We start from the raw sequence: 27,576 nt of genomic DNA on the forward strand, positions 1-27,576 counted from the left end.
ATAACAGTGATTTTTCAAAAATAGTTTAAAAGATTCTACCAAAGAAAACACAAATAGCTACAGTCTACAGCAAGAAACAAAAGCCAACCCAGAAAAGGAAGAAAAATCTGATTATAAGAGTTCCACATTGTAATATTCAAAATGTACACTTTTCAATCGGAAATTGTAAAGCATCCAAAGAAATAAGAAAGTATAGTCCATTCACAGATGTTAACAGAAACTGCTGCTGGGGAGGCGCAGACATTTTACTCAATAGAGAATGACTTTAAATCAATTGTCTTAAATAGGCTCAGAGAGCTAAAGGAAATCATGAATAAAGAGCTAAAGGAAACCAGAATAACAATGTATGGAAAACGTAGAAAATATCCATAAAGAGATAAAAAAATATTAAACACATACATGCACAGAAATTCTGGAGCTTAAAAGTATAAGAACTTATATACAAACTCAGTAGAAGAATAAAACAGCATATTTGAGAAGGCAGAAGAAAGAACCAGTGGAAAAAAATGATAGATCAATTAAAATTACTAGTATAGAGAGCAGAAAGAAAAAAGAATGAAGGAAAATGAGCAAAGCCTAAGACACATTTATAACACCATCACACATAGCAACATAAAATAATGGAAATCACAAAAGGAGAGAGAAGAAAAGGGCAGAAAGAGTATTTAAAGAAATGATGGCCAACAACTTGCCAAATTGGGCAAAAGACATGGGACTATATATTCAAGAAGTTCAACAAACAAACAAACAAAAAACTAAAAAATACATTCTGAGACACATTATAATCAAATATTCAGAAGATAAGAACAAAGACATGATCTTGCAAGCAGCAAAAGAAAACTCTCTTAATACATATAAGGGATTCACAATAAGTTTAACAGGAGATTTCTCAGCAATAAACACAGAGACAAGAAAAAGGTGGAACAACATTTTTTAAAAAAAGAGCTTCCTTCCTTTCTTTCTTTATTAGCATTATTACTATTATTATTATTACTATTATTATTATTATTATTTTGAGATGGGGTTTCACTCTTGTTGCCCAGGCTGGAGTGCAATGGCACAATCTCAGCTCACTACAGCCTCCGCCTCCTAGGTTCAAGTGATTCTTCTGCCTCAGTCTCCCAAGGAGCTGAGATTACAGGCTCCCACCACCAGGCCCAGCTAATTTTTTGCATTTTTAGTAGAGACAGGGCTTTGCCATGTTGGCCAGGCTGGTCTCAAACTCCTGGCCTCAGGTGATCCTCCCGCCTCAGCCTCCCAAAGTGCTGGGATTACAGGTGTGAGCCACTGCTCCCAGTCAAGAAGAGCTTTCAAACAAAAATTCTATATCTAGCAAAATCATCACTCAAATGAAGGAGAAACCAAGATATTCTCTGATAAACAAAAGCTGAGGAAAGCTGAGGGAGTTTGCAATAAGTAGAACCACCCTCCAAAAATGTTAAAGGGAGTACTTCAGCATGACGTGGAAAAATATTATACAATAATTTGAAGCCATATGAAGAAACAAAAAACTCTAGTAATGATAGCTCCCTAGGTAGATAGAAAAGGCCGTCTTATTGTATATTTGGCTTGTGACTCATCTTTATACTTCTTATATTAATATGATTTAAAAGAAAAGTGTATAATAATAATTATAAATCTAGATTAACAGTCACACAATATATAGAGAGATGTAATTTATGACAAAAACAATATGGTAAGGGTGAAGCTGTATGAAAACAGAGTTTGTGTCTGTGATTGAAATAAGTTAAAATTAATTCGAACTAAATTGTTATAAATTTAAACCATGAATTACAATAACCAACATAACCACAAGAAAAACAATTGAAAGAGAAAATGAGAAGAGATCAAAGAAGGGCACTATAAAAATAAATTAAACACAAAATAAGGCAGCATTGAAATACTTAAAGAAAACAATAAGTTAAAGGACAAATAGAAAATAAATGGAACAATGAAACAACTAGTTCATTTTAAGAATTAAATGTAAATAAATGTAATTTTCCATTCAAAAGGCTGCAAATGGCAAAATGGATTTTTAAAATTCACTTACTTTCTTTCTAAAGATGCAATGCATTGCGGGTGAATGATAGAAAATATATTCTTTGCAAACTGTAACCAAGAAAGAGCAGAATTTGTTATCCTCATATCAGAAAAATTAGACTTTAAGTCAAAAATTGTTATAAGAAATGATACTATATATTGAAAAATGGTCATTAAATAGATAAAATAATAATCATATATGTATGAAATAATAGAAGTGCAAATTATATACTATGGTTTGAGTGACTGTGTTCCCCTTCCAAATTCATATTGAAATGTAATCCCCAAAGCAATAGTATTGAGAAGTGTGAACTTTGAGAGGTAATTATTAGGGCCCTACCATTGTGAATGGAAATAATAGCTTTATAAAACAGCTTGGGATTGAAGGGCAGGCTGTCTTTTCCTTCTGTTCCTTCTGCCATATGAGAATGCAGTATTCCTTCCCTCTGGAGAGTGCAGCAAAAAGGTGTCATCCTGAAAGCAGAGAGCAGCCCCCTCCAGACACCAGTCCTGCCAGAACCTTGACCTTGGACTTTCCAGCTTGCAGAACTGAGAAACAAATTACTATTGTTTATATCACCCAGTCGGTGGTATTTTGTTATACCAGCACAAATGAACTAGACATTATATGATGTAAACAAGTTTCTAGAAAAACACAAACTACCAAACTTATTCAAGAAGAAATTTAAAAACCTGAACAGACCAATAATGAGTAAGTTACAAAATAATGAATCAAAAACCTTCCTAACAATAAAAAGGCTAGAACCAGATGACTTCACTTGTGAATTCTAACATTTAGAATAATTAACACTCATCCCTCTCAAACTCTTCCCAAAATTGTACAAGAAAAGATTACTTACTATCTCATTCTGTGAGATAAAAATTATTTTGATATGAAAGCTAGACAAAGATAGCACAAGAAAAGAAACCAACAGATCGATATCTCTTATAAATACAGATGCAAAAATCCTTAAAGTATATTAGAAAACTGAATTCTTCAGCATATGAAGAGGCTTATACACCATGAACAAGTGGGTTTTATTCCAAGAATATAAGAGTGGCTCAACAAAAGAAAATCAATGTAATACAACATAAAATAGAAAAGGGAGGAAAACAAATGATCATTTCAATTTATTGATAAAACGTATTTGACAATATCCAACACTCCTTATAAAAATAGTTTAAGAGCTAGAAATAAAAAGAATCTTCCTCAATAATGTAAAGAATCTTTATCTAAACAAACTAAGACTACTCAATGAAGAAAGACTGAAAACTTTCCAGCTGTGATGGAATAAGATGAGAATAACCACTTTTATCATTGTTATCTAACATTGCACTGCAAATTCTAGCCAGAGTAACTAGACAAGAAAAAGAACTAACAGCTAGTCAATTTGGACATGAAGAAGTACAGCTATCTCTGATCACAAATGGTATGATCCTCTATACATAGAAAATCTCAAAGAATCTACAATAAGCTACTAAACCTAATAGATGATTTCAGCAAAGTTGAAGAATATAAGATTAACACTCAAAAATCAGTTGTGTTTCTGTACACCAACAATGATTAATCAGAAAAGAATATTAAGATTCTATTTACAGTATCATACAGAAGAATAAAATAATTAGAAATGAACTTAACCAAGTGTAAAACACTTTTACACTATAAACTACAAAATGTTGATTTTTGTTTAATTTAAATTATTTCAAGAATGTAAAGACATTCTATATTTATGAGTTGGAACACTAATATTTCTAAGATGGTAATATTACCTAAAGCAAAAACAGACTCAATGCAATTACTATTAAAATTCCAACTGGCTTTCTTGCAGAAATAAAAAAGCTAATTTTCAAATGTATATGGAACTGTGATGGGCTCTTCATAGCAAAGCAATATACGTATTTTTAAAGTGTAACAGTCACACTTCCAGATTTCAAACACTTCCACAAAGCTGCAGTAATCAAAACAATGCAGCACCAGCATCAGGATAGATATAAAGATGAATGAAGTAAAATTGTAAGCCCAGAAATAACTCATATATCTATAACCAAGAACAATCAACAAGGGTCACACTATCATAATTGGGAAAGAACAGTCTCTTCAATAAATGGTGCTTGGTGAAATGATTGTTCACATGCAAAAATTAAAGTTAGACTCCCTAACTCACACCATATAACAAATTAACTCAAAATGGATCAATGAGCAATGTAGATAAATTAAAACCATAAACTTATTTTAAAAACTGAAAAGATAGATCTTTGTGACCTTGGATTCAGCAGTGTATTCTTAGATATGATATCAAAAGCATAAGCAATGAAAAAATAGGTAAATGAAAAACTTTGTGCACCAAATGAAACTATTATGAAAATAAAGAGATAACCTACATTATAGAAAAAAGTATATGAAAATATGTTTCTGACAAAAGATTAATATCTAGAATAAAGAACTCCTACAACTCACTATCAGTAAAACCAGCAAGTCCCTTAAAATGGGCAACAGGCTTAAATAGACATATCTTTAAAGAAGATATACAAATGGCCAATAAACACATGAGAAGATGCTTAGTTATTATTGTTAATTATTAGGGAAATGCAAATTAAAACCAAAAGAGATACTACTTCATATCTCTTGAATGCCCATAAATGAAAAAAAAAAAGAGAAAAGAGCAAGTGTTTGTAAGCATTTGGAGAAACTGGAACACATGAATATTTCTGTTGGGAATGTAAGATGGTTCAGCTGCTACGGCAAATAGTTCTTCAGACATTTAAACACAGAATTACCATATGACCTAGCAATTCCATTCCTAGGTATATAACCTCAAAAAACTAAAAACCTGGACTCAAACAAATATACACAGGTTCACAGTAGCACGATCTGTGGAACATGCATACAATGGATTGCTATGAGCCATAAAAAGGAATGAAACACTGTTATAAGTGACTTGGTGGATGCACTTCTAAAACATGAAAAGTGAAAGACGTTAGACACTAAAGATCACATATTATTTGATTCCATTTATGTGAAATACCTAGAAAAAGTAAATCTTCAGAGAATGGAAGTAGATTGGTGATTGCCAGGGGATGAGGGAGTTGGATATGAGGAGCAACTGCTTAATTCCAAAAGGTAGAGTTTCCTTTTAGGATGATGAAAATGTTTTGGAACTAGATAAGAGACTCTTTTTGACAGAGTCATGCTCTCTTGCCCAGGCTGGAGTGCAGTGGCGTGATCATGGCTCACTACAGCCTCAACTTCTCAGTCTCAAGCAATCCTCCTGCGTCCTGAGCAGCATGTCCCAACATACCTGGCTAATTGTTTTAAAACACTTAGTTGAGATGGGGTCTCACTATGTGGCCCAGGATGGTTTTGAAGTCCTAGGCTCAAGTGATCCTCCTGCCTTGGCCTCCCCAAGTGCTGGGATTACAGGCATGAACCATCGAACCACATCATAACTCTCTCTTTTATGGAAACCTGACTTCTCAGAGACAAGGCTATCTAATCATACATTAGAGGCCAGAATACCACATTTCTAAATCAAATTTCTATTAGGAAGAAGCATATAAAATATATGACAAAATATTAAAGTTGTACAATGACATAATTTTATATAATGTGGTTTAGGATAGAAAATGTGAATTTATATTTTATCGTGGGTTTTTGAGGTTCTGAAAAATTATGAAACCAGAAATAAAAATACATACAGAATTTACACTTATGATTTTCAACTTCCCACTTCTGTCACTTCCTCCCTTTCTGCCCCTTGTCCAAATTTTTACACCTCCATCCTTAGTTGAATTCTTTCTCTGCTATGTTTTCCCTTTTAGAAATACACAGAATTACTTTACTAATTACAAAACTCATGGAAAAGAATAAAGGGAAATTTATTTTTCTAAAATATTTTGGCCCCTGTCTTCCATGTGTACAAGAATATGTCTTAACTTATATTACAAGGATTATGACACATGCCAAAGCCAAAAGTGCCTGAGATAGTGATCCAGCATCTCTGACTTCTAGTTGCGTGAAATTAGTCAATTTACTTCAACTTGTAAGACTCAAATGAATACTCTAGAATGTAAATAGATGCAATATCAGTTATGTGAGAAAAAATAAAATAGTACATGGGAAGCACTTAGTACAACATCTGGCAAAAGAAGGTATACATAAATGTTAATAAGTTCTCTTCTGACTCTTGTAAAAACTAAACACATTATAATGTAAACCAAATTCATCAGTCATCTCATTGGACACTCTAACATTATGAGGGTAACTAAGGGAATCAAATATGGCTTAAATATATAAATGAAACTTTAAAGGAAAGACAAAAAAGTAACTACTTTTATTCCATTAATGCCAGAGAAAATTATTTTTCATTCAACATCAGAGATAAATCTATTTTAAAAGGCAACAACAATCCATATTATCCAGGGGGAAACTGTTAGAATCTGTCATTGTTTTCTCTGCAGCCTGATTATGCCTGGGTAATGCTACACTGAAATTCGTGTTCAATCTGTGCTGTTCTTGAAAACAACAAGCAGAGACACATTAGATTATGTCTATCAATACAACACATCTCCTGTCTTAATTCAACAAAATAAACAATGTGCATCTTGGTTGATGCCGATGTTTACAAGTAGTGCAAATCTAAAAATGTGTAAAACATTATTTTCCCCTCATAAAGCATAATGGGGATAGTTTAATCATTGCTTTGACATTTTAAAACACAGGTCAGGTGCTTAAATGACACCTATTAAATTATAGAGGCCAAGATATTGTTTGCAATATAGTACAACACAACATTTTAACTAACTATACCAGGAGCTGTCATTTTGTTAGAGCAAAATAGTAACTAGAGTGAATTCACTTTGAGTTTTTGCATAACAATAACAGATCAGCTGTCATCAGTTCAATAAAGTCCTTAATTTTGTTAAATGCTTTCTAGGAAATGAGTTTTACGTGTGTGTGTGTGTGTGTGTGTGTGTGTGTGTGCGCGCGCGCGCAGACATATGAATCTTTTTAAAGCCCTCTTTCAAAGGGTCAAGTCTTTTTTTTTAATCTGGTGTCTTAACAATAGGAACAGAGAGAATTCTTTACCTCAACATCATATTTGTGGGCACATAACAAGGCTAGGAGATGAATCCAAGTCAGTCTAATACCAAGGTCAATTTAATCACTCTATCTACTATACTTTCTCCACAAACTAGCTACTGAAGTCATCCAAAGCTGTTGACCTTAGCTGTGTTATGTAGAAAATTGCTCTACTTCCTTTAAACTGGTGTGTTATAAGGGTTAAATGAGATGACTGTGTGCACTGTACATTTAAGTTGATGTAAGAAAGGCATAATCCCTTAAATGCTGTCATGTAGTCTTTGGTTTCTTTTGTTGATTTTTCTGAATAGGGCTGCCTACGTTTCTCTAATTTCCTTCACTTCCTTAATTCTATGTTCTGACTCAAATGAACTAATTGAGCATAGTTTCATGGATGTAATCCATATCTGATATTAAAGACTTATCTAACGATCAACATCACTGTGGTAGTATCAACCTGTGTAAGTTATTACCCAACATGGCGAACAAAAGTAGTTTAAAATTTTTAATCTTAGAGATACTTCTAGAAGTGAAAATAAAGACGTCTCTATTGTAGAAACGAAAAATTACTATTAAATTCTTGTTTAACTGAGATAAAGCCGAGCTCTCATGATTCTTACATCAATGCTTGGTTTCTTTCATACTCTGATAAACCTGCAAAGACCATCCACCGTGCACACCTAAAAAGTGTACTAAAGGAATGAATCCCTCTATTGTAACAGAGGGTAACTGGGAAGTTTCCAAAAGAAACAAGAGCTAGAGCTAACAATGAAGACCACATTTTGGTGCATTCCCATTTTATCCTTAGTCAGCCATGACAGATAATCAGTGTGATGACTCTGTCTTGATATTGACTGATTACAGACACAGTCAAAGGGCAACAGGTCATTGTTGCTGAAGAACTGTGGAGTACACACAGTCCTCAGGTGGCTATTTCAATATGGTGGATGTATTAAAGAGCCTGATGACTATCCTATATCAAATGCATTTTGACTCATAAAATATGCACCTTTGTTCTTAAAACAGGCCAAAATTTGTAATTGTATTCTGTACAAAATGTTCTGCCAAGTATAGTCCTTCTCATTCTACATATTAAATGTAAAAAATAAAATTGTAAAGTAGAAGCATAGCTTTACTAGACTGATTTCCACAACTTTAAGCATGAATGTACTCTTATATATTTGTAGAGTATAATTATTGATCTTATAGTTAACATATTCTCAAAATAAATGTGGATAAATTATTTTTCTTTAAACAAACTCAACAGAAAATATAATGTAGGCTTCATCAGTGCATCTGAATAAGTCCACCCTGTAATTAAAAAAATGGAATGAATAATTTGTTCCTTTCAGAAATACTTATAAAATGAAATACTCGAATAGCCTATTCTTCAAAAATAGTTAGGACTTCTCTTCACAAGGCAATGAAGAGTCTGATAATTTTAGAAATTAAGGCACATGTGTCAAATTACTTCTGTAATAAATTTGCAATCAAACCAAAATTACAATGAACATGTGTTTCTCTGGTTATAGGCGTGCATTCCTTAGCACTTACCTGCAAATTGTTATGCTATTTTGAGTAAAACAGTTTCTAAAACATTTCTTTGACTAAATAACTTTTTGTACACTTTCATCTTTGAAAACAACCCACTAAATATATTTTCTTTTCTTTTCTTTTTTTTTTAATTTATTTATTATTATTATACTTTAAGTTCTAGGGTACATGTGCATTACGTGCAGGTTTGTTACATATGTATACTTGTGCCATGTTGGTGTGCTGCACCCATCAACTCATCAGCACCCATCAACTCGTCATTTACATCAGGTATAACTCCCAATGCAATCCCTCCCCCCACCCCTCCCCATGATAGGCCCCGGTGTGTGATGTTCCCCTTCCCGAGTCCAAGTGATCTCATTGTTCAGTTCCCACCTATGAGTGAGAACATGCGGTGTTTGGTTTTCTGTTCTTGTGATAGTTTGCTAAGAATGATGGTTTCCAGCTGCATCCATGTCCCTACAAAGGACACAAACCCATCCTTTTTGATGGCTGCATAGTATTCCATGGTGTATATGTGCCACATTTTCTTAATCCAATCTGTCACTGATGGACATTTGGGTTGATTCCAAGTCTTTGCTATTGTGAATAGTGCCGCAATAAACATACGTGTGCATGTGTCTTTATAGCAGCATAATTTATAATCCTTTGGGTATATACCCAGTAATGGGATGGCTGGGTCATATGGTACATCTAGTTCTAGATCCTTGAGGAATCGCCATACTGTTTTCCATAATGGTTGAACTAGTTTACAATCCCACCAACAGTGTAAAAGTGTTCCTATTTCTCCACATCCTCTCCAGCACCTGTTGTTTCCTGACTTTTTAATGATCGCCATTCTAACTGGTGTGAGATGGTATCTCATTGTGGTTTTGATTTGCATTTCTCTGATGGCCAGTGATGATGAGCATTTTTTCATGTGTCTGTTGGCTGTATGAGTGTCTTCTTTTGAGAAATGTCTGTTCATATCCTTTGCCCACTTTTTGATGGGGTTGTTTGTTTTTTTCTTGTAAATTTGTTTGAGTTCTTTGTAGGTTCTGGATATTAGCCCTTTGTCAGATGAGTAGATTGCAAAAATTTTCTCCCATTCTGTAGGTTGCCTGTTCACTCTGATGAATTTTAGTGAAAGAGCCCACCATAGACAAGGCATTATTATCGTTGACAAGCCACTAGACAAGGCATTATTATCATTGGTAGTTGTTATTAATATATTAGACAATAGACATTAGAGTTATAACACACTTCAAGAGATCACTTCACATTCTAGCAAACCAAAGATGCCCTTGTCTTCAATGAAACACTGAAGCCATAGAAGTAAGTGACTAGTCCAGGATTATATAATTATAAAAGCTATATGAATTTAGGACTGCCACTCTTTTTTATTTTTTGAGACAGAGTCTCACTCTGTCGCCAGGCTGGAGTGCAGTGGTGCAATCTGGGCTCACTGCAACCTCTGCCTCCCAGGTTCAAGCAATTCTCCTGCCTCAGCCTCCCGAGTAGCTGGGACTACAGGCTCATGCCACCACGCCTGGCTCATTTTTTGTATTTTTAGTAGAGACAGGGTTTCACCATGTTGGCCAGGATGGTCTCGAACTTCAGACCTCGTGATCCACCCACCTCAGCCTCCCAAAGTGCTGGCATTACAGGCGTCAGCCACTGCGTCCGGCTTGACTGCCACTCTTATTAGAAGCGTTGTTCTAGAGGCAGGCCTTGTCCTAAAAGTCCCAGTGTCTTGCTGAAATTCCACAATCAGAAGCTTCCCCTCCTGACATAGATTTCTCTATTTGGTTGAAAGTTTCCACCTGCTTGACTGGTTTTACTTAGAAAGCTAGGCCTTGAGAACATATTGGTGGACAGAGGGAAGATCAGAAGGATGATGCTGTATTTTGAATTTCCAGCTGGAGGTTTTCTTTGTGGCTCTGTTTTAGCACCGCTGAGAGAACTCAAGCCTGAGGGTTAGGAGAGAAAGGCTTGGTGCAATTGGAGCACTGCAGCCTGACCACAGACACACAGCCACAGACACATGCAAAATCAAGAGGGAACATGGCCTTGATGCATATTCTTGTTCTCACCCCAAAAGTTAAACAAACTCAGATATTTTTCCTGTCCGATGAGAGAGACAAGACTAGATAATTTCTAAAAATGCTTCCAGGCTGAAGACTGAAGTATTGAGCTGCAAACCATTAGTCTTCTGGCCTTATATATTACTCTGACATGTTTGGGTTGAGCCCACCATAAAGGCCATGTAACTGCACTGCCATTTCGCTGGGTCACAACTCAAATTTCTAACCACTGTTGTGACACTTGCCCACTTCATCAATTTATATAATCTTCTAGGCACTTGATGGCATTGAGTTTACAGAAAGCATAGAACACTCTCTCTATAAAGTAAGGTGTCTGCTTCCTATAGCAGTACCTTTTCCACCCCGGCATAATTATTTACTTTTTTATTTTATAATGACCCTACCAATAATAATAGTGAAATCTGAAGACATTTGAACACGTGGTATGTGAAATGCACTTGGTAAACTGTAAATCAAAATAATAATTGTGGCCTGGGGGTGATGGCTCATGATTGTAATCCCTGCACTTTGGGAGGCCTAGGAAAGAGAATTGTTTGAGACCAGGAGTTTGAGACCAACCTGGACAACACAGAGAGACCCTATCTCTACAAAAATAAAAACAAAAAATAACCAGGCATGGTGGTCCCAGCTACTCAGGAGGCTGAGGTGGGAGGATCACTTGAGCTCAGAAGTTCAAGACTGCAGTGAGCCATGATTGTGCCACTGCAATCCAGCCCGAGCAACAGAGCGAGACCCCATCTCAAAACAAAACATAATAAATAAATAAATGCCACTTCTATTTGTATGATTAATATCATATGAAATTAAGTCTGGGTTGGGGGGCTGTGGGTGTTCTAAATATGTATATTTTCTAAATGTTTGCATTTTGTAACTGGGGATTGGAGGTGAAAGATATAAAATAGCAAAAGTGCAGGGCCAACTACCAGAGCACCTAGAAGGTGGTAAGAACTCCATAATTACCTATGGGATGAATGAATGCACGAATAATTTCACCCTAGAAGACTAACTCCAGGTTAAATATTTTCTATTCGTCATAACTTTCCATTTGTCATAACTGAAATTGAAGTCACAAACATGTATATTCCTGAGAGGTTTTATACCTTTTCTGGGAAATATTCTTTCTATAACACTACTTGCCATGGTTTCTGGTGGTGAATAAGTACTGAATAATAGCAATAATCAAAGGAAAAGCAGTAGCAGTTCTAGGCACTGTGCTAAATAAACTCTCGGACTACATTATTTCATTTAACCTCCATAATAATACTGAAATGTTTGGACTAAATATTATACTTAAAATGTAGATGAGTAAAGTGAGAGACAAGGTTAAATAACTTGCCAAATTGTACAAAACTAGTATATTACAGAGGCAGAACTCAAACTGAGGTATGTCATGCTTGCTCTTGCTTTAATAAATGAATAAGTGCAGGACAAAATGAACTCAATTATGGTTCATCACTGTGGTTTATACTGGGAAAAATTTGAAAGGGTTGAGCAGAGGAGGCTTAATTTAGTGAGTGGCTAACTCTATATGGCCTTTCTTGTATCGAACTCTCAAGGATGCCAAAGTATCACTATGCCCTCAGTGAGGAATAAGAAAACCTGAGAAAGTGAATCACTGGGCCAAGGATGCTAGAATCAGGATGAAAGAAAAGAGTTCAAGAGAAATACACAGGAATTGTGACAAGAATACCTCCATCTGGCTAAGAGCCATCAATAGAAGGCCTCAATATCAACTCATTCATTTTTTATAATTATGTTAAACTTCATATGTTTAAGTGAAACACCATGCTGAAACTCATCTTCCTATAACAAAGATTCTTGGCATTGTGCAGAAACTTAGAGCCCTCATATTGCTCAATTACATTGTATTGCAGATGTACGAATGAGGCAGTTAAGAAAAGGTTTCTGGGGAGAATGCTGGATAAGCCAACTTTTACCAGGGAATTTTTTCTTTCTTCTTTTCCAATTACCTTTCTCTCCTCCTTCCTCCTTACTATCTCCCTTAATTTCTTTCTCAACCTCTTCACATTAACTAATATCTAAAAACTGTATTTTTAGCAGTCTATACATTTCAAAGTCAATATTTTTACAAAGATGGTATATTTCACAAAGTGTCTCACTGAAACAATTGATACTGCCATTTGTATAATTAGTCACCAAAATTACTTGACTAAATGACTCTGAAAAACAGTTATCGTTAATCATATTTTGTACATCAGGAAATAAGTTCAGTGTGCTTAAGGGGCTCATAAAATAACAAAACTAAGACAAACCTGAAGTGGAAATAAGTAACATTCAACAACAGGCTATAATTTTAAAATATCAGTTGATTTTTGGATTCATTCAATCCTATCCCGGAAACGACTATTTTTCATAACACTGTATCATATGTAGGTGTTCAGTCTTTGAGAAAAACAGTTGCGTGGGTGGGTTGCAGCAACATGCCAAATGTATCTGGAAGACAACTGGGGGAGTTTAAAAGTGATCCCCTTATCTCTGCCTTCCTTATTAGTACCTACTAAAGACTAATAAATCTCCTGGGTATTGAAATAGTCCCCAGAAAGAAGCACAATGATAATTTCCATATGAGTATTAAACTCTTTAATCTGAAGAACACAGTTCAAAAATCATTGCAAGCGCAACTTGCAAAGGTTCTTTAGATAGGGTAGAAACTTAGAATGTAAAAACTTTAAGGAAAGGAAGGAAAAGAAGGCATAAGAAAGAGGTGTCCAAATATAGAGGCTTAGATCACTCTCTTTCGATCTGATTTTCTTTTTCCAACAATTCCTCTCTTCCATTTCCATACAGTTGGGTTATCACCTATATATAGAAACTTCCAGATGCCACTCCCTCATCTTCAACCCACAATAAAAGTCAAATGTCTTCTGCATTTATCAAACTAACACATAGTAAGTCTGTAAGTGGCAATGGAGACCAAAAATCTCCTTGGCATTCTCAACTTATATATTTTACATTTTCAGCTTCCCAAAATATCCTGCATGATATTTGAACTGCAGAATTATTGTGCCATTTGCAAAATGTCTGATTATGCTTTTTTTCCAAATTCCAACCCATGCTAATGTGCCCTAAGATACCACATATTGTTACCCTCTTAAGGCATTTGAATGTGAAATTATCATCCACAATACCATCATAAGAGAGGAATAAAGACAGATTACCTGGGGTTAAAAGGATGACTGACATAGTGATGAGTGAGCATACAACTAAAATCACCAGCAGAGCAATAGCAATTCCCTTCCAGTTTCTCTGTGGAGGGCTGTTACTTCCCAGTTCCTACCGAGATAGAAAAAAAAGTTTTGTAATTATACATGCTCCAAGAGAAATGTATTCATAAAGGAATGATTCAGTGCCTGGCACAATCACAGTTTGAAAGCTGATTAGAATCCATTTCCTCTTCGGTAGTTCATTTAATTATTCAAAAGTGCACGTATTATAAATGGCTATCTTTTGGGGGGCAATCTGATCTCTCTGTGAGATAAACCAGCAGAATTTATGCTTGCTGTCCAAAATGTAGATGGTGTAAAAATGCATTGACTATAAACACCAGGATGATAGCCAAAATACTCTGCAAAATAATCATGGAAATCGAGTGAGTCCATTTACATTTATTCTTGCTACAATGGGACCTACAATAAAGATGTAAATACAAATGTTCTTGAAGCACTATGGACTACTTTCTAACTGGATGGGGAAAAGATCAGAAATGGGAAAATCAGGCCGGGCCCAGTGGCTCAAGCCTGTAATCCCAGTACTTTGGGAGGCCGAGACGGGTGGATCACGAGGTCAGGAGATCGAGACCATCCTGGCTAACACGGTGAAATTCCGTCTCTACTAAAAATACAAAAAAAATTAGCCGGGCGAGGTGGTGGGCGCCTGTAGTCCCAGCTACTTGGGAGGCTGAGGCAGGGAATGGCGTAAACCCGGAAGGCAGAGCTTGCAGTGAGCTGAGATCCGGCCACGGCACTCCAGCCTCAGCAACAGAGCGAGACTCCGTTTCAAAAAAAAAAAAAAGAAAAGAAAAAGAAAAAGAAATGGGAAAATCATTCAAAATGTCCCTTACCACAGAGCAGCACACATTTGTTAACCAAACGGGTCTTTTTAAAACAGTTCTCCCACCACTCATAAAAACCAACAGGATGTAGTAACTAAACTAAATGAGTCCTTCTGTATCAGTGGTTAATGACACTTGCTGGGCAACATGCATGATATTGGCAAAAAGTATGGCTGACGAGGAAGATAAACTTGTACATCTCTCACAATGCATGTGGTAAAGCTATTCATTCCTCCAATGATCTGTGCTCGACTGTGTTTACTAGATATGTGTGGGCATAACTCACCAAAGCAAAGCACAGATCACATTGATTTGAAACGAATGTCAGCTTTTCTGTGCAACAGAGTTTATAAAACACTGAGCTTCTTGGTTTTTTTTTTTTCTTCCTACTCCATTTTCCACCTGCTTTTCATCCTTTCTCAATACAGCCCTCTTTATTCAGAAATGGCTAACCGATTTGGTGATAAAGGACACAAAACATGAAAGTATCCAGCTCACAACATGTGCACAAATCACCCAAGAAGCCATACAGACAGCAGCTTTGTTTTAAACAAACATAAACAGAATAGCAAACATTTAATAAATTGTACATGAGTTCCAGTGACTCACAGATTAAAACACTGAAGCCAATATTCATATAGTTATTTTGGTGTTGAATTGTGCCATAAACCCATCAGATTTAAAGAACTAGACTCTAAATAAATACAAGAAGAAACCATGCATAGGAGGCATTTTGTTGTTTGCTGTTTCCCTTCTCAGATAAATCACTTTAAGTTAGTCTTTCATTCTGATAAACCAAATCCAGGAGAGATCAATTCCACTTTTGCTTAAATGACTTGCTCCACACCTCTTTTTCAAATAATGCTTATTATCCAACACTTCTATTCCTCTTGCACTTTAGGATTTTCATCCATATTTTCCACGTAAATCAAGACAGTGGGTCCCCCAAATTATCAGCTTTAGAGAAGTGATATAAAGACGATCAATAGTTGTCTTGTGAACATAAACCCTTATCTGGAATGCAACGTTCTTGCAGGTTTCTAGGTGAGTTTCTTTGTCAGAATGTGTGTGCTGTGATGATTGGTGATTCTCTATAGTAACGCCCTACTTCGAGGCTACTCAGAAGGTAGAGTGACAGAACGAGAGAGGTTGCTGCTGTAAATCAAAGCCTACAGTGGTCTGAAAGTTGGGAAATACTCATGTCAAGAACTGAGACAGTGAAAACAGGGGCAGTAACCAACAGCAAATGAGTAGGGCCAAGAACCATAAATATTTCCCTATTTATTAACTCTAAGGGAAGCAAGCATGTATTGTTGTTTCACAATGTAAGAAAAGGGAAAAAGAATAGAAATGTAGCAATTATAACTGACTTTTCAATTCAGTAAGAGAATCAAGAAAAAATTATAAACTGAAATTGACTGATTATGATTTTGATAGGTTGTCACTCCAACTCATGATAAACTATTTGAGAAATGACTTTTGACTGTACTCTTCAGTTTGTGACTATAATAAAACCATGTAATGTCTACCAGACATAGTCTAACAAAGAGTAATAATAGCTTACATATATTATTATGTATCTGGTATTGACATATTTTAGATTTGCAATCTCACATAATCCTTAAAATAATCATGTAAGATAAGTGTCATCTTCACAAATTTGCAGATAAGAAAATGGGATTTGAAGAGATCAGTAACATATCCATTTATTGCCAATAAGTGAGAAAGCTGGAGTTCTAGTTCATAAAATTTGATTATAAAGATCACACTTAACCACTATAATGCCATTTGTAAAGATAAATATTTCTAGAACAAGTACATTAAAGAATCAATAAATCAGTAAGTTATTTGGACCCATACATAACTGTACATCAATATCTTTTATTTGGGAAAATGCACAGTAATATTTGGAATTCAGTAATGCTATCCTGAATTCATTAATTTTTGCAAATAAATGTGTATTTTCCCAGTCACAACTGACTATGGAAGTCCACCATTTAAAAAGCGGTAAAACAAATTTGAGTGAGACATATTTTTATGTTCATAAAGTAATGCACATAAGAATGTGTGGTTCCTCTGAAATGACTCATCAATGCTCAAGGCATATACAAGTCCCTGTTTGAGAACTGCTGACTTAATGAACGTAATATAATTCTCCCATTTCCATCCACCTTATATCTATTACCATTACATTTCTAAAGCATGATGTTACTTATGTTACTTTTTTCTCCAAAGTTCTTTAACATCCCTACGCTAGCTAAAGAATCAAACACAAATGTGTGAGTCTAGAAAAAACAATTATCTATATCCACGCTCCTGTTTCCCCAGCCAGCACAATCTACTTCTGAGAAAGAATCTTGTATTTCATGCTGCTCTGATTACCATTTCCTTACATTTGCCTCAGGTGCTTCAACCTTCACATCACCATTCCATTCCTAATTCTGTTCCATCCAATCCCTTTCATATGCATCCAGTTTTAGACACTGTCAGTCATTCAACATCCTGCTCAAATGTCTCTTCTCTTGGGAGTTTCTCCTAATTATGCAAGCCACATATGACTTTCCTTTCTCTGGGGAAAAAAAAAAATGCCTAAAATACATTGTACCAGTAAGTTTGAATCCAACTCTGCTACTTGAGAGCTAGTAGACTGCAAACACACTTCTAAGTTATCCTGAGCCTCAATATTTTTACCTGAACAACTGGAATAACAATGATAATTATTTTTAAGTGTTGGAAGGATTAAAATAAAATAATTCATAAAAAAACTCTTACCTAAGTATACAATAAGAAAGTTTACACTAAGTGAACTGTTTGGAATGTTCTCCCTCAATACACTTGCACTCTTTCTCATCATTCATAATATTATGAGTGAACGACATCATCATCATCATAATGATGATGGTGAATGGTAGTGACGGTGTTGCTTAAAACCACGTGTAAAGATCCATCACAACCCTGTTGGGTTTAAAGTTATTAACTCCTTAATGTAAGAATCACATCTTAGAAATTTTTATTTTTTTTTTAATTTAAAAAAATGTTTTTAGAGAGAAGATCTTGCTCTGTCACCCAGGCTGGAGTCCTGTGGCACAATCATTGCTCACTGAAACCTCAAACTCCTGGGCTCAAGTGATCTTCCTTCCTATGTCTTCTGAGTAGCTAGGACTACAGGCATAGTGCCATTACCACTCAGTTTTTTTTTTTTATTATTATTATTATTTTTTGTAAAGACAAGGTCTTCTATGTTGCCAAGGCTGGTCTCACACTCCTGGCCTCAAGCAATCCTCCCGTGTCAGTCTCCCAAAGTTCTGGGATTAAAACCATAAACCACTACACCCAGTCTTAGACAATTTTAGATTCCTTACATCAGTTAACAATCTCCCGTTCTCTTAATAGGTGCTTGGAAAGTAATTGACCAGTTAATTAAGTGGTGATGAAAGTGATCCTAATTGACTTTGCCTTTGATGACTTTCTACCATCCAACATCGGAAAGTAATCAATTCCACATGCCAGACCAACAGAACAGGTATGATCCTGGGCAGCAGCCTTAGACAAGGAACATGTTAGGAACTTGCAACATGGTCATCTGATGCTTTGGCCACACAACAAAGTTCATGTTAGATTATGACATCACAAGGAGGGGGTCTAGAAACTTAGGGACAAACATTAAATGATCCATATATGGTGCTACTTTTGTAAATGAGCCCTCCAGTAGATGGATGCATCAGTTGAAATGCTTGTGTTCAATGTCAGATCATATTAAATATTGTGATTGCCTGGAGACACATTAGTGCTATAGTCAAAACTAAACTGCGTCTGTAACCTAACTATTTACATTATATCTACCACCAACAAATTACTCATCACCCTTCAGAGAACAGTTTAGTTTACAAGACAAGGCTTACCATTATAAAGATAGTTTATCTAAGTTCAAATTCATTTTTATTTGTTTAGGTGAAAGGAGAAAAATGCTGGGCATAATAAGTAGGAAAAATGCAAGGGTTATACACCATTTTATTTGGCAAAATAAAGAAAAAGTCTTAACTATCTGATTTGCTTTTCTTCATAAAGAAAGAAAGGATACCAAAATTTGTTTTTTTAAAAAAATGGTATTCCACTTGCACTTTCCTTTGGAAAACATCAATGTATTTATCTGCCATATGTACTCTGAAGAGAAATATAATCCATTTATATTGAAATAGTCTAAAAAACATGATATTAAGAGAAAATATAAGGAAAAATCATTGCAATATTGAAATTATGTATCTAGATTCAATGTGGCTATATTTTAACAAAAATAGATTTTCTCCAACCACCTGTCTACTTTCTAAGAAACACAAGGAAGGTTCTTCAAAATATCTGTATTTCTGCTTGAAAAGATGTACTTAGGTTTTTTAACCCTAGAGTATTAACATTTTTTACATTGATGCTTAGTGTCTTTCTTAACACAATCATACCAATCACTCAAAAACTTATTCACTTTTCTTTTATCCCTTCCCTATATTTACTAGTTTCAATATGTCTTCACATAGAATCTTAATGTTTTATCAAAGAAGTTCAATAAAGTGCCTCAAAATTTTAAAAAATTGGGGTGTCCTCTTCCATCAGTTCACATTCTGTTAAATAGCTCAAAAGTTTGAATGGTTTTTTACTTATTTTATTTTACTGATGGTGTTTATATTTTCCACTGTAAATAATACCAAATATGTAAAGGTTTGAAATAGTCCAAAGACATTTATACTGAATAATCTGAAAATATCCTAAAGAAGTTAAAATACCTTAAAAGTTTCTATATTGCCTCATGATATTAGAGAAACAGAATTTAAGAGTTAAAACTTTAAAAGATACCCGGAATAAACTCCATCTTAAAGAAACATGCTCTTGCAACACACCTAACAAACGTTAAGCAAGCTCTGGCTTGAAAAGCATTGAGATACAGAAATTCAATTTAAATTTCCTTTAAACAATACCATTTATCATTTAACAAAATGTACTGGAGTGTGTTAAGGCTTGGAATACCACACAAGATGAAGCTTGGAATACAAATTAAAATAAGACCTGTTCCCAGTGAGCATAAAGTCTGAGGCAGAATTTTCTAGGCAACAATATAATACAAGGTTAAACAAATAAAAGTAAAAGAATAAGTCATAAAATTTTGTTATGGGAAATAAAGAAGAAAAATATTAATTTTCTTATACTGATGTAAAACATTCACTTTGCACATTCAATCAACATCCTATAAAAAACGTGCTGGATATGCTGGGATTACATAACTATAAAAAATCTGGAGTGGAAAAGGAATCAGAGGAGTTTTTTAAAAAGTAAGTAGAAAATGTGTATAAAAATACACATGTAGGTATTTGGAAATTTCCACAAAGTGTTCATTTTTTTTTCCTTCTGGGAAAAAAAATTGACAATATTTATAAGCTATAATAGATTAATAAGCATAAAAGGAACTGAGATAATTTTCAAGGCGTTTCCAAAAGAAGCAGGCAAAATCTGATTTTGCCTCCAAGAAACAAGTAACTTTTGCACTATTTAAAATATTTTATAACATATTAAAGGCAGAAAAAAATTCTAAATTTTTATTAAGATCATGTTGTCTGAATAGTATGTCTGAAAAAAATAAAACAAAAAGAGAATTTAAATTCAATTTAAAGAAATAAATGCAATTATACTAAATAAAACTTTAGTCAATTGAATGTAAGAGTTTAGTATAAATAACAAATATTATGGACTACCGTCTAGTATTAGGAGAAACAATCATGGTTTCCTACAAGACATTAGTTAAGAATACCAATAAAGAAAATATAATCATGGAGATCATTTCTCATATTTAATTTGCACTTAATACTTATTCTGCCTATTGCTTCTTAAAATTGCTCATTGTTCTCACGCCATTCAGTTTCCTCATTTATCCTTCTTCTATGATTAGAGAACTCTATGCTAAGTAATTTTTTTATAACTTATTACAAGTTACACATTTTTCAAAATTTTGCTCTTTATAGGTTTATGCTGTTGACCTACATAAGGCTAAATATGCCAATTCATATTGAAATCTGAGCTATGGACCAAACGCATCAACATCAGCTGGAAGCTTGTTAGAAATGCCAAGCAAGTGTCTTTTGTTGCCCTTTTTGTTTGTTTGTTTTTCTTGTTTTTGTTTTTGAGACAGGTTCCTGCTCTGGCACTCAGGTTGGACGGCAGTGGCACAATCATGGCTCATTGTAGTCTCAACTTCCTGGGCTCATGCAATCCTCCCACTTCAGCCTCCCAAGTAGCTGGGACCACAGAAATGTACCACTGTACCTGGCTACTTTTTTTCTATATATTTTGTGTAGAGATGGGAGCTTGCATTGTTGCCTAAGCTTGGGTTTGTTTGTTTATAAGTAATTTGTTTATGAAAGAACTGGCAATTATATGAGTTGCAATTTGCATTTATCACTCCCTAATAATTACGATTATTGGTGACATACTTGGATATGGTTTGGATTTGTGGCCCCACCCAAATAACATGTTGGAGAAGGGGCCTAGTGGGATCAGTTGGAGAAGGAGTCTAGTGGATGATGGGGGCAGATTTTCCTCTTGCTCTTCTCATGATAGTGAGTGAGTTCTCACAAGATTTGACAGTTTAAAAGTGTGTGGCACGTCCCCCTTCGCTCACTCTCTCTCTTGCTCTGCCATGGTAACATGTATTTGCTTCTCCTTTGCCTTCCACCATGATGGTAAGTTTCCTGAGGCCGTCATGCTTCCTGTTAAGCCTGTGGAACTGTGAGTCAATTACACTCTTTTCTTCATAAATTACCTAGTGTCAGATAGTTATTTAGAATAATGTGAAAACGAAATAATACACACTCCTAGATGAATTAACAGTAAACTAGAAACAAAATAAGTGTGACAGCTATCCTTAATATATTGTGTGTTGTTAGTTTTAGACTTTTAGCATCATGATTTAGAGGTCTAAGATAGGACTAAGCAACTGTGATTCTGGACACATTTAGGGTTAAAAACTACAACTAAGGCTATTAAAAAAGATAAAATACAAACAAACAGATTTGATGTCAGAAAGATGGCAAATTAGAAAGCTCCAGGTCCTCATTCCCCCACAGGATCATCAAGTAAACTACTAGCGACTCACTAAAACAGCTTTTCGGGAGCTCTGGTAACCAGTCAAATTCACTCCTTTCCAACCACGTGACTGCCCCAGCAAGAAAAAAGCCACAGTGCAAAAGGTAGGACATTTCAGGGCATTATTTCCTGTGCTTCCCCACCTTGGAACAGTGAGTGCAGTAAAACAGAAGTAGCCCACTTTCCAGTATTTTTCTCTCAGGAAGGAAGGAGGGCAGTGGAACTTATTTTGCGAAGTTCTGACCTGTCTGTGGGCTGCCTGTGGGCTGCCGGTGGGACTGGTTTCTGTCTTGCCTCAATTGGAGCTTTCAGATGAAACCGAATATATAGTTTGAATCTCAGTTTGGAAGCCATGGAAAACTGTGATGGGTAACATAGTTTGTGAAAACTGCAAGAGTATGCTGACATGCAGAAACTGTGGGCAATACGTTATGGAAAGAGTAGTACGGAGGAACAGCCAAAATTGCAGGAAGAAGCAGGGGTGAAACTCTTAGGGATGGATGATAAAACATAGCAAAGCAGCCTTCACAATCAATCAATCAATAAATAAATAAATAAATAAATAAATAAATAAAAGCATCCCTGTCTATGGGGCAATCGGGAGAGAACACCACACACACAGGCCCAGGCAAGACATGCCTCGAAAATGCCTGAGAAAAGCTTCAACTTTCATGCTGGGCTATTTAGAGAACGTCTCACTCCACACAGTCCACAATGACTGGAAGAAGTGTCTTATTTTTCAAACACCCAATTTTCAACGAAAGATCACAAGGCATATAAAGAAATAGGGAAATCTAGTCCTTTCAAAAGATCAAAATAAATCTCCGGAAACCAACTTTAAAGAATCAAGACTTCATATTTACTAGAGAAAGATTTTTAAACAACTGCCTTAAACACACTCTGAGAGCTAAAGAAAAGTAATGACAAACTAAAGAAAATCAGGAAAATGGTACATAAGAAAACTGAGAATATTTAAAACGACATTGAAATTGTAGCTGGAAATTCATATTGTGATACATCTAACAGAACAGTAAAACAGGATTATCATTAATAATCCATAGTAATTCCACTTCTGGTTATATACCCAAAACAATTGAAAGCAGTGATACAAACGGATATTTGTACACCTCTGTTCAAAGACACATAATTCACAATAGCAAAATGTGGAAGCAAACCAGATGACCATTGATAAATGAACAGAATAACAAAATGTGGTGTGTGTGCCTGTGTGTGTGTATATGAGTATTATTCAGCTTTGAAAATGAAGGAAATCCTGACAGTTGCTACAACAGAGATGAACTCTAAAAACACTGTGTTAAGGGGAATAAAGTCAGTCACAAACAGACAAATACTGTATCATTCCACTTAAACGAAGTCCCTTAAGTAGTCAAATACTTAGAGACAGAAGGCAGAATGGTAGCTGTTAGGGGCTGAAGACAGGAAAAAAATGGGAAGTTACCTTTTTAATGGTTATGCAGTTTCAGTTTGATAAGATGAAAAAAGTTCTAGAGCTGGTTGGTGGTGATGGTTGCACAACAATGTGAATGTACTTAATGTCAATGAACTGTATAGTTAAAAATAATACAGTTAAAAACTGTACATTTGAAAATAACAAAAATTTACAATAAAATATATAAAATAATAACTTTATAATAGCAAAACAATATATTAAATGTGCTTAGAAAGTATTATTGTTCAAAGAGAGAAAACCACAAAATGTTATTACAGAATTTATAGGACCACTTGAAGGATGTAGAGAATCTTCAAATTCCTGTTAAGGAAAATTCAATGTGGTAAAGGTGTCCATTCTTCCTAGATTAATCTACAAATTTAAAGTAATTCCAGTGAAAATCCAAATAAAATCCTTTTTTTCTTAACTGATAAAGTGATTTTAAAATTTAGATGGAAAAATAATCATATAAAATAATAATTTTGAGATAATATCTGATGGACATCAGTTATCAAAATGTAATATAAATCTGTGCTAATGAATAATGTGTGGTATGAATAAGAACAGAAAAATATAGAAGCAAAACTATATTTCAGGGAAAAATGTTGCATGCACACAAACACATTAGTTATATTTTATAGATGGAATTTATATATGTCTTATATATGTCTATATAATTTATAGACAGAATTAATTATATTTTAATCTCTATTTTCCCACAAGACTTTCATTCTGCAAAGAAGGACAATTAGGGTTGTGCAAAACATTCCAATGAGAAATACTGTGATCTCCATGGAGCCCAGTCAGACAGTCAATTTTTCCATCATCTTACAATATTTCTTATCAGCATTCCAATCCTTTCACTGCTGAAGCCTCCCAGGAGAACGTTTTCTTGGCTCCTGTGACACCATACTTTCCTGTTTGTTGTTTGCTAGGAACTTTTCCCATTTCTCAAAATTGTGCATTTGCCCAGACCTTGGTGCTGGCCCACATCTTTTCTTTACATGAACATTATTTCTAGTAATATCATTCAATAGCACTTTTTATATTACCCATATTTTCTATCAACCTTATATGTTAATGTTAGGAACAGAATACAAGGACAAGATATTTTTAGAAAGAGGGATAGAAATTGAAATTGACCTCTAAATAGATAGAAAGCAGTCTACTTAGAGGTACTACAGTTACATTATTCAGACAGACAATCTTCTCCCAATATATGTAACACATCCCTCATACATATCCAAGTCAGTTGCTATTTAGAGTGCCACTGCTTCTTAAAGTTGCCCATGAGATTCATGCCATTTAGTTTCCTACTTTTACTTTTTCCCATTTCTCTGATGAAAGGACTCTGTGCTAAGGAGAGTACATATTTTGATCAAGCCTTCATATTTTTCAAAATTTGGTTTCTCAGTAGGTTGCTTCTGTCTACCTATTTAGACAATGCCTTAGCTCAGTGCAATGCATGGACCAGTAGGGTCAGCATCATCTGAAAGCTTGTTGAAAATAAAAATTATTCAGCCCCATCACAGACCTTCTGAATCTCTACGGCCATGGAAGTCCTAACAGCCACTTTTAACAGGCTCTCCAGATGACTCTACTGTGTGCTGAAGTCTGGGAAACATTCCCCAAGGTCAGTGCTACTCAAAATATGGTCAGCTTCACCCCTGAGCTTATATAAATGCAAATCATTCATCCCCAACTCAGACCTAGTGAGTTCCCAGGGAGGGAAGGACTGAGCAATCTTTGTTGTAACAAGCTCTCCAGATGATTCCTGTGCACACTCAAATTGGAGAACACCTACCATGGAGATTAAGTCCTGGAGTGATACAGTTCTGAAACTGCTAAAATGAACAATCTTACACTCAGAGGAATTGGGTAAACGCATTATGAGTTAGTGGTTTCGGAACCAGTACACCTGCATTTTAATATCTAATTATCTATTTACTAGCTCTGTTACATACACGATTGATCTAATCTATTTAAGCATAATTATAAGCCTAACTAGTTTTGCCTAACACACATGATCAGGCTTATGAATCTTCCTCCATACATGTTATTTTCCAAATTATGTTCAAGTCTAAACTGAGTTCCACCTGGTCAGAGACTATTTCACAATCATTTTTGTATCCATAACACCTGGTAAAGCACATACTAAGTATTGACAAAATATTTGGACTGAAGCACTAAGCTCAGCCTTATTCCTTAAAGTTAGGAATAGGGTCTTTAATCTTGAGGGATGCATTTCAGCATTGTGAGGACTGGGGGATAACTAGCTATCTGCATCTCAAACATAGAAAAGACATCCCAGGAGTACAGTTGTTGACCCATCCTGGGAACTATAAACTGTGGTTGAAAGAGCATTAAAAGAATGTCAGTGATCTACAAACTGGAACAATAGCCCCATATTTCTGGGACTGATAAGCCTCTATGGATGAATAGGAAGCCAGACAATCATCTTTAAGCTTCATTTCAGGAGATGAGCAGGCTGCATATATAATCTTCTGCTACATTCTGCCTAATGTTCTAGGCAAAACATAGCAGAAAGATCATATTTGCAGCCCAATCATCTAGAAGTAGTTTCTGGTTAACAGACTAGACTCTTGTCCACAAGGAGAGTAGAGAATATAGTTACTTCTCATTGCATTTGCAATGCCAAGCCAAGTTCTTGGTGCACCACGCATCCACTTATATTTATGAAACAGATGAATGTAACAAACCCAGAAACTATTTTTTGGCTTAGTATAGTATTTTTTCTTTATCATCTTGATGTTACTTTTAGAATGTCAAATATTGATTCTCAATAGCCTCTTACACTTAATTTTATATCAAAGTGTGATATAAAACTCTCTTGACAACAGATAATCTATATCTAATGTGGAATATTCATTGAAGAGCGATAGAAAATAGTAAACTTGGCAGCCTGGTCTGCCCACCTGGGCTGCCCATTAATAATTACTTGTATGATTTAAGATAAGGCTTTCATCTTCCTAGGCATAAAACGAGAACAGCAGCGTGTGTCAGCTTATGCCATGCGGCATTATCTGATGCAGCCAGCATGTCACAAAACCCACCCCCACTCATCTACTTCCTAGATATAACACAGGCTCACGCTGCTCACATAGAAAATAGAAGAGATACTTGCATACAGTTTTTATGAGGTTTCCAAGAAATAATAAATAATACAAGTGAAAACTATTTATAAACTGTTTCATCTATATTAAGTCTTATAACCACATCTCACAAGTTTGAAGAATTAATAAAACTATACATAATTGTTCTTGAAGATTAACTGTTATTGAGTCAAGGAAAGTAGTTCCTCTGAAAGAGTTAGTTTTAGAACATCTGTAAACTCTTAAAGAACATGCCCCATGCACATTTTTAAAGTCTAAGTATGGTGTCAGCCTATTGCTAATGGAAGGAAGAAGGAATGCATGAAAGAAGAAAGGAAGAAAAGTAGGAAAGGAAGGAAGGACTCTAGATGAACTTACTGTCCCCAAAATAAATGACAATCTATTTGGGAAGACACATAATTTATTAAACATTAGAAGAACAAAAGAGAAAACTGTATTTAAAAAATACTCAGCACTGTGGTGCAAGATGCTAAATGTAATAGGATTCAGGGAAGAGAAATCCCTGATGATGTATGTTACAAATGCTAACGATCAAATCTATCCTGGCTGTTTCCCAGTTAAATAAGATCCGGGTCAAAAAGAGCTTAGATCTGAAAGGCAGAAGAAAGTTATCCCAGGCTGAGGAAACCCCCATTCGCCTGCTCTCTCTTCAAGATGAACAAGGCGTGTTTAATGTACTTCCTGTTCTAGTGGTTAGTTAAAGGTTGTAATTGCCCAGGAGTCAGGTAAGATGCCAAACATAGGTTAAGAAAATAGTAAAGCCATTGGCAAAACACAACTGCATGAAAAGAACAAGTGGCACTGTAGCTTCAAGCTAAGTTCAAAGCCAGCACTACTAATTTGCTCTTCATAACACCACTGACCTTTAGATGCCGCTGAGCGTCTAGGGGAAAATTTGGCAATTCACCTCATCTCCTTATCTTAACTAACTGCACTCCCTTCACCACCACCACTACCTCCCAAGCCGGAAACTTGGGTCTGATCTGGAGTTTCCTCCCTGCCTCCAGAGCAAGTGCCATTTTTCCTAAGGTTCGCCA

General features: G+C 35.3%; 1 protein-coding gene across 3 annotated transcripts in view; it reads right to left on the bottom strand.

Moving 5' to 3' along the window:
* DPP10 (dipeptidyl peptidase like 10) overlaps positions 1-27,576 on the bottom strand; it is a 701,607-nt gene that overhangs the window by 539,166 nt on the left and 134,865 nt on the right. For 2 of the 3 annotated variants that reach the window (XM_015109936.3, NM_001265998.1), the window contains 1 exon segment: positions 13,938-14,052. The exons of the other annotated variant lie outside the window; for it this stretch is intronic. In XM_015109936.3, coding sequence (XP_014965422.2) covers positions 13,938-14,052 — 115 coding nt within the window. 3 annotated transcript variants of the gene reach the window in all.

Source organism: Macaca mulatta, chromosome 12 (genome assembly GCF_049350105.2).
Source record: "Macaca mulatta isolate MMU2019108-1 chromosome 12, T2T-MMU8v2.0, whole genome shotgun sequence".
Lineage (NCBI taxonomy): Eukaryota > Metazoa > Chordata > Mammalia > Primates > Cercopithecidae > Macaca > Macaca mulatta.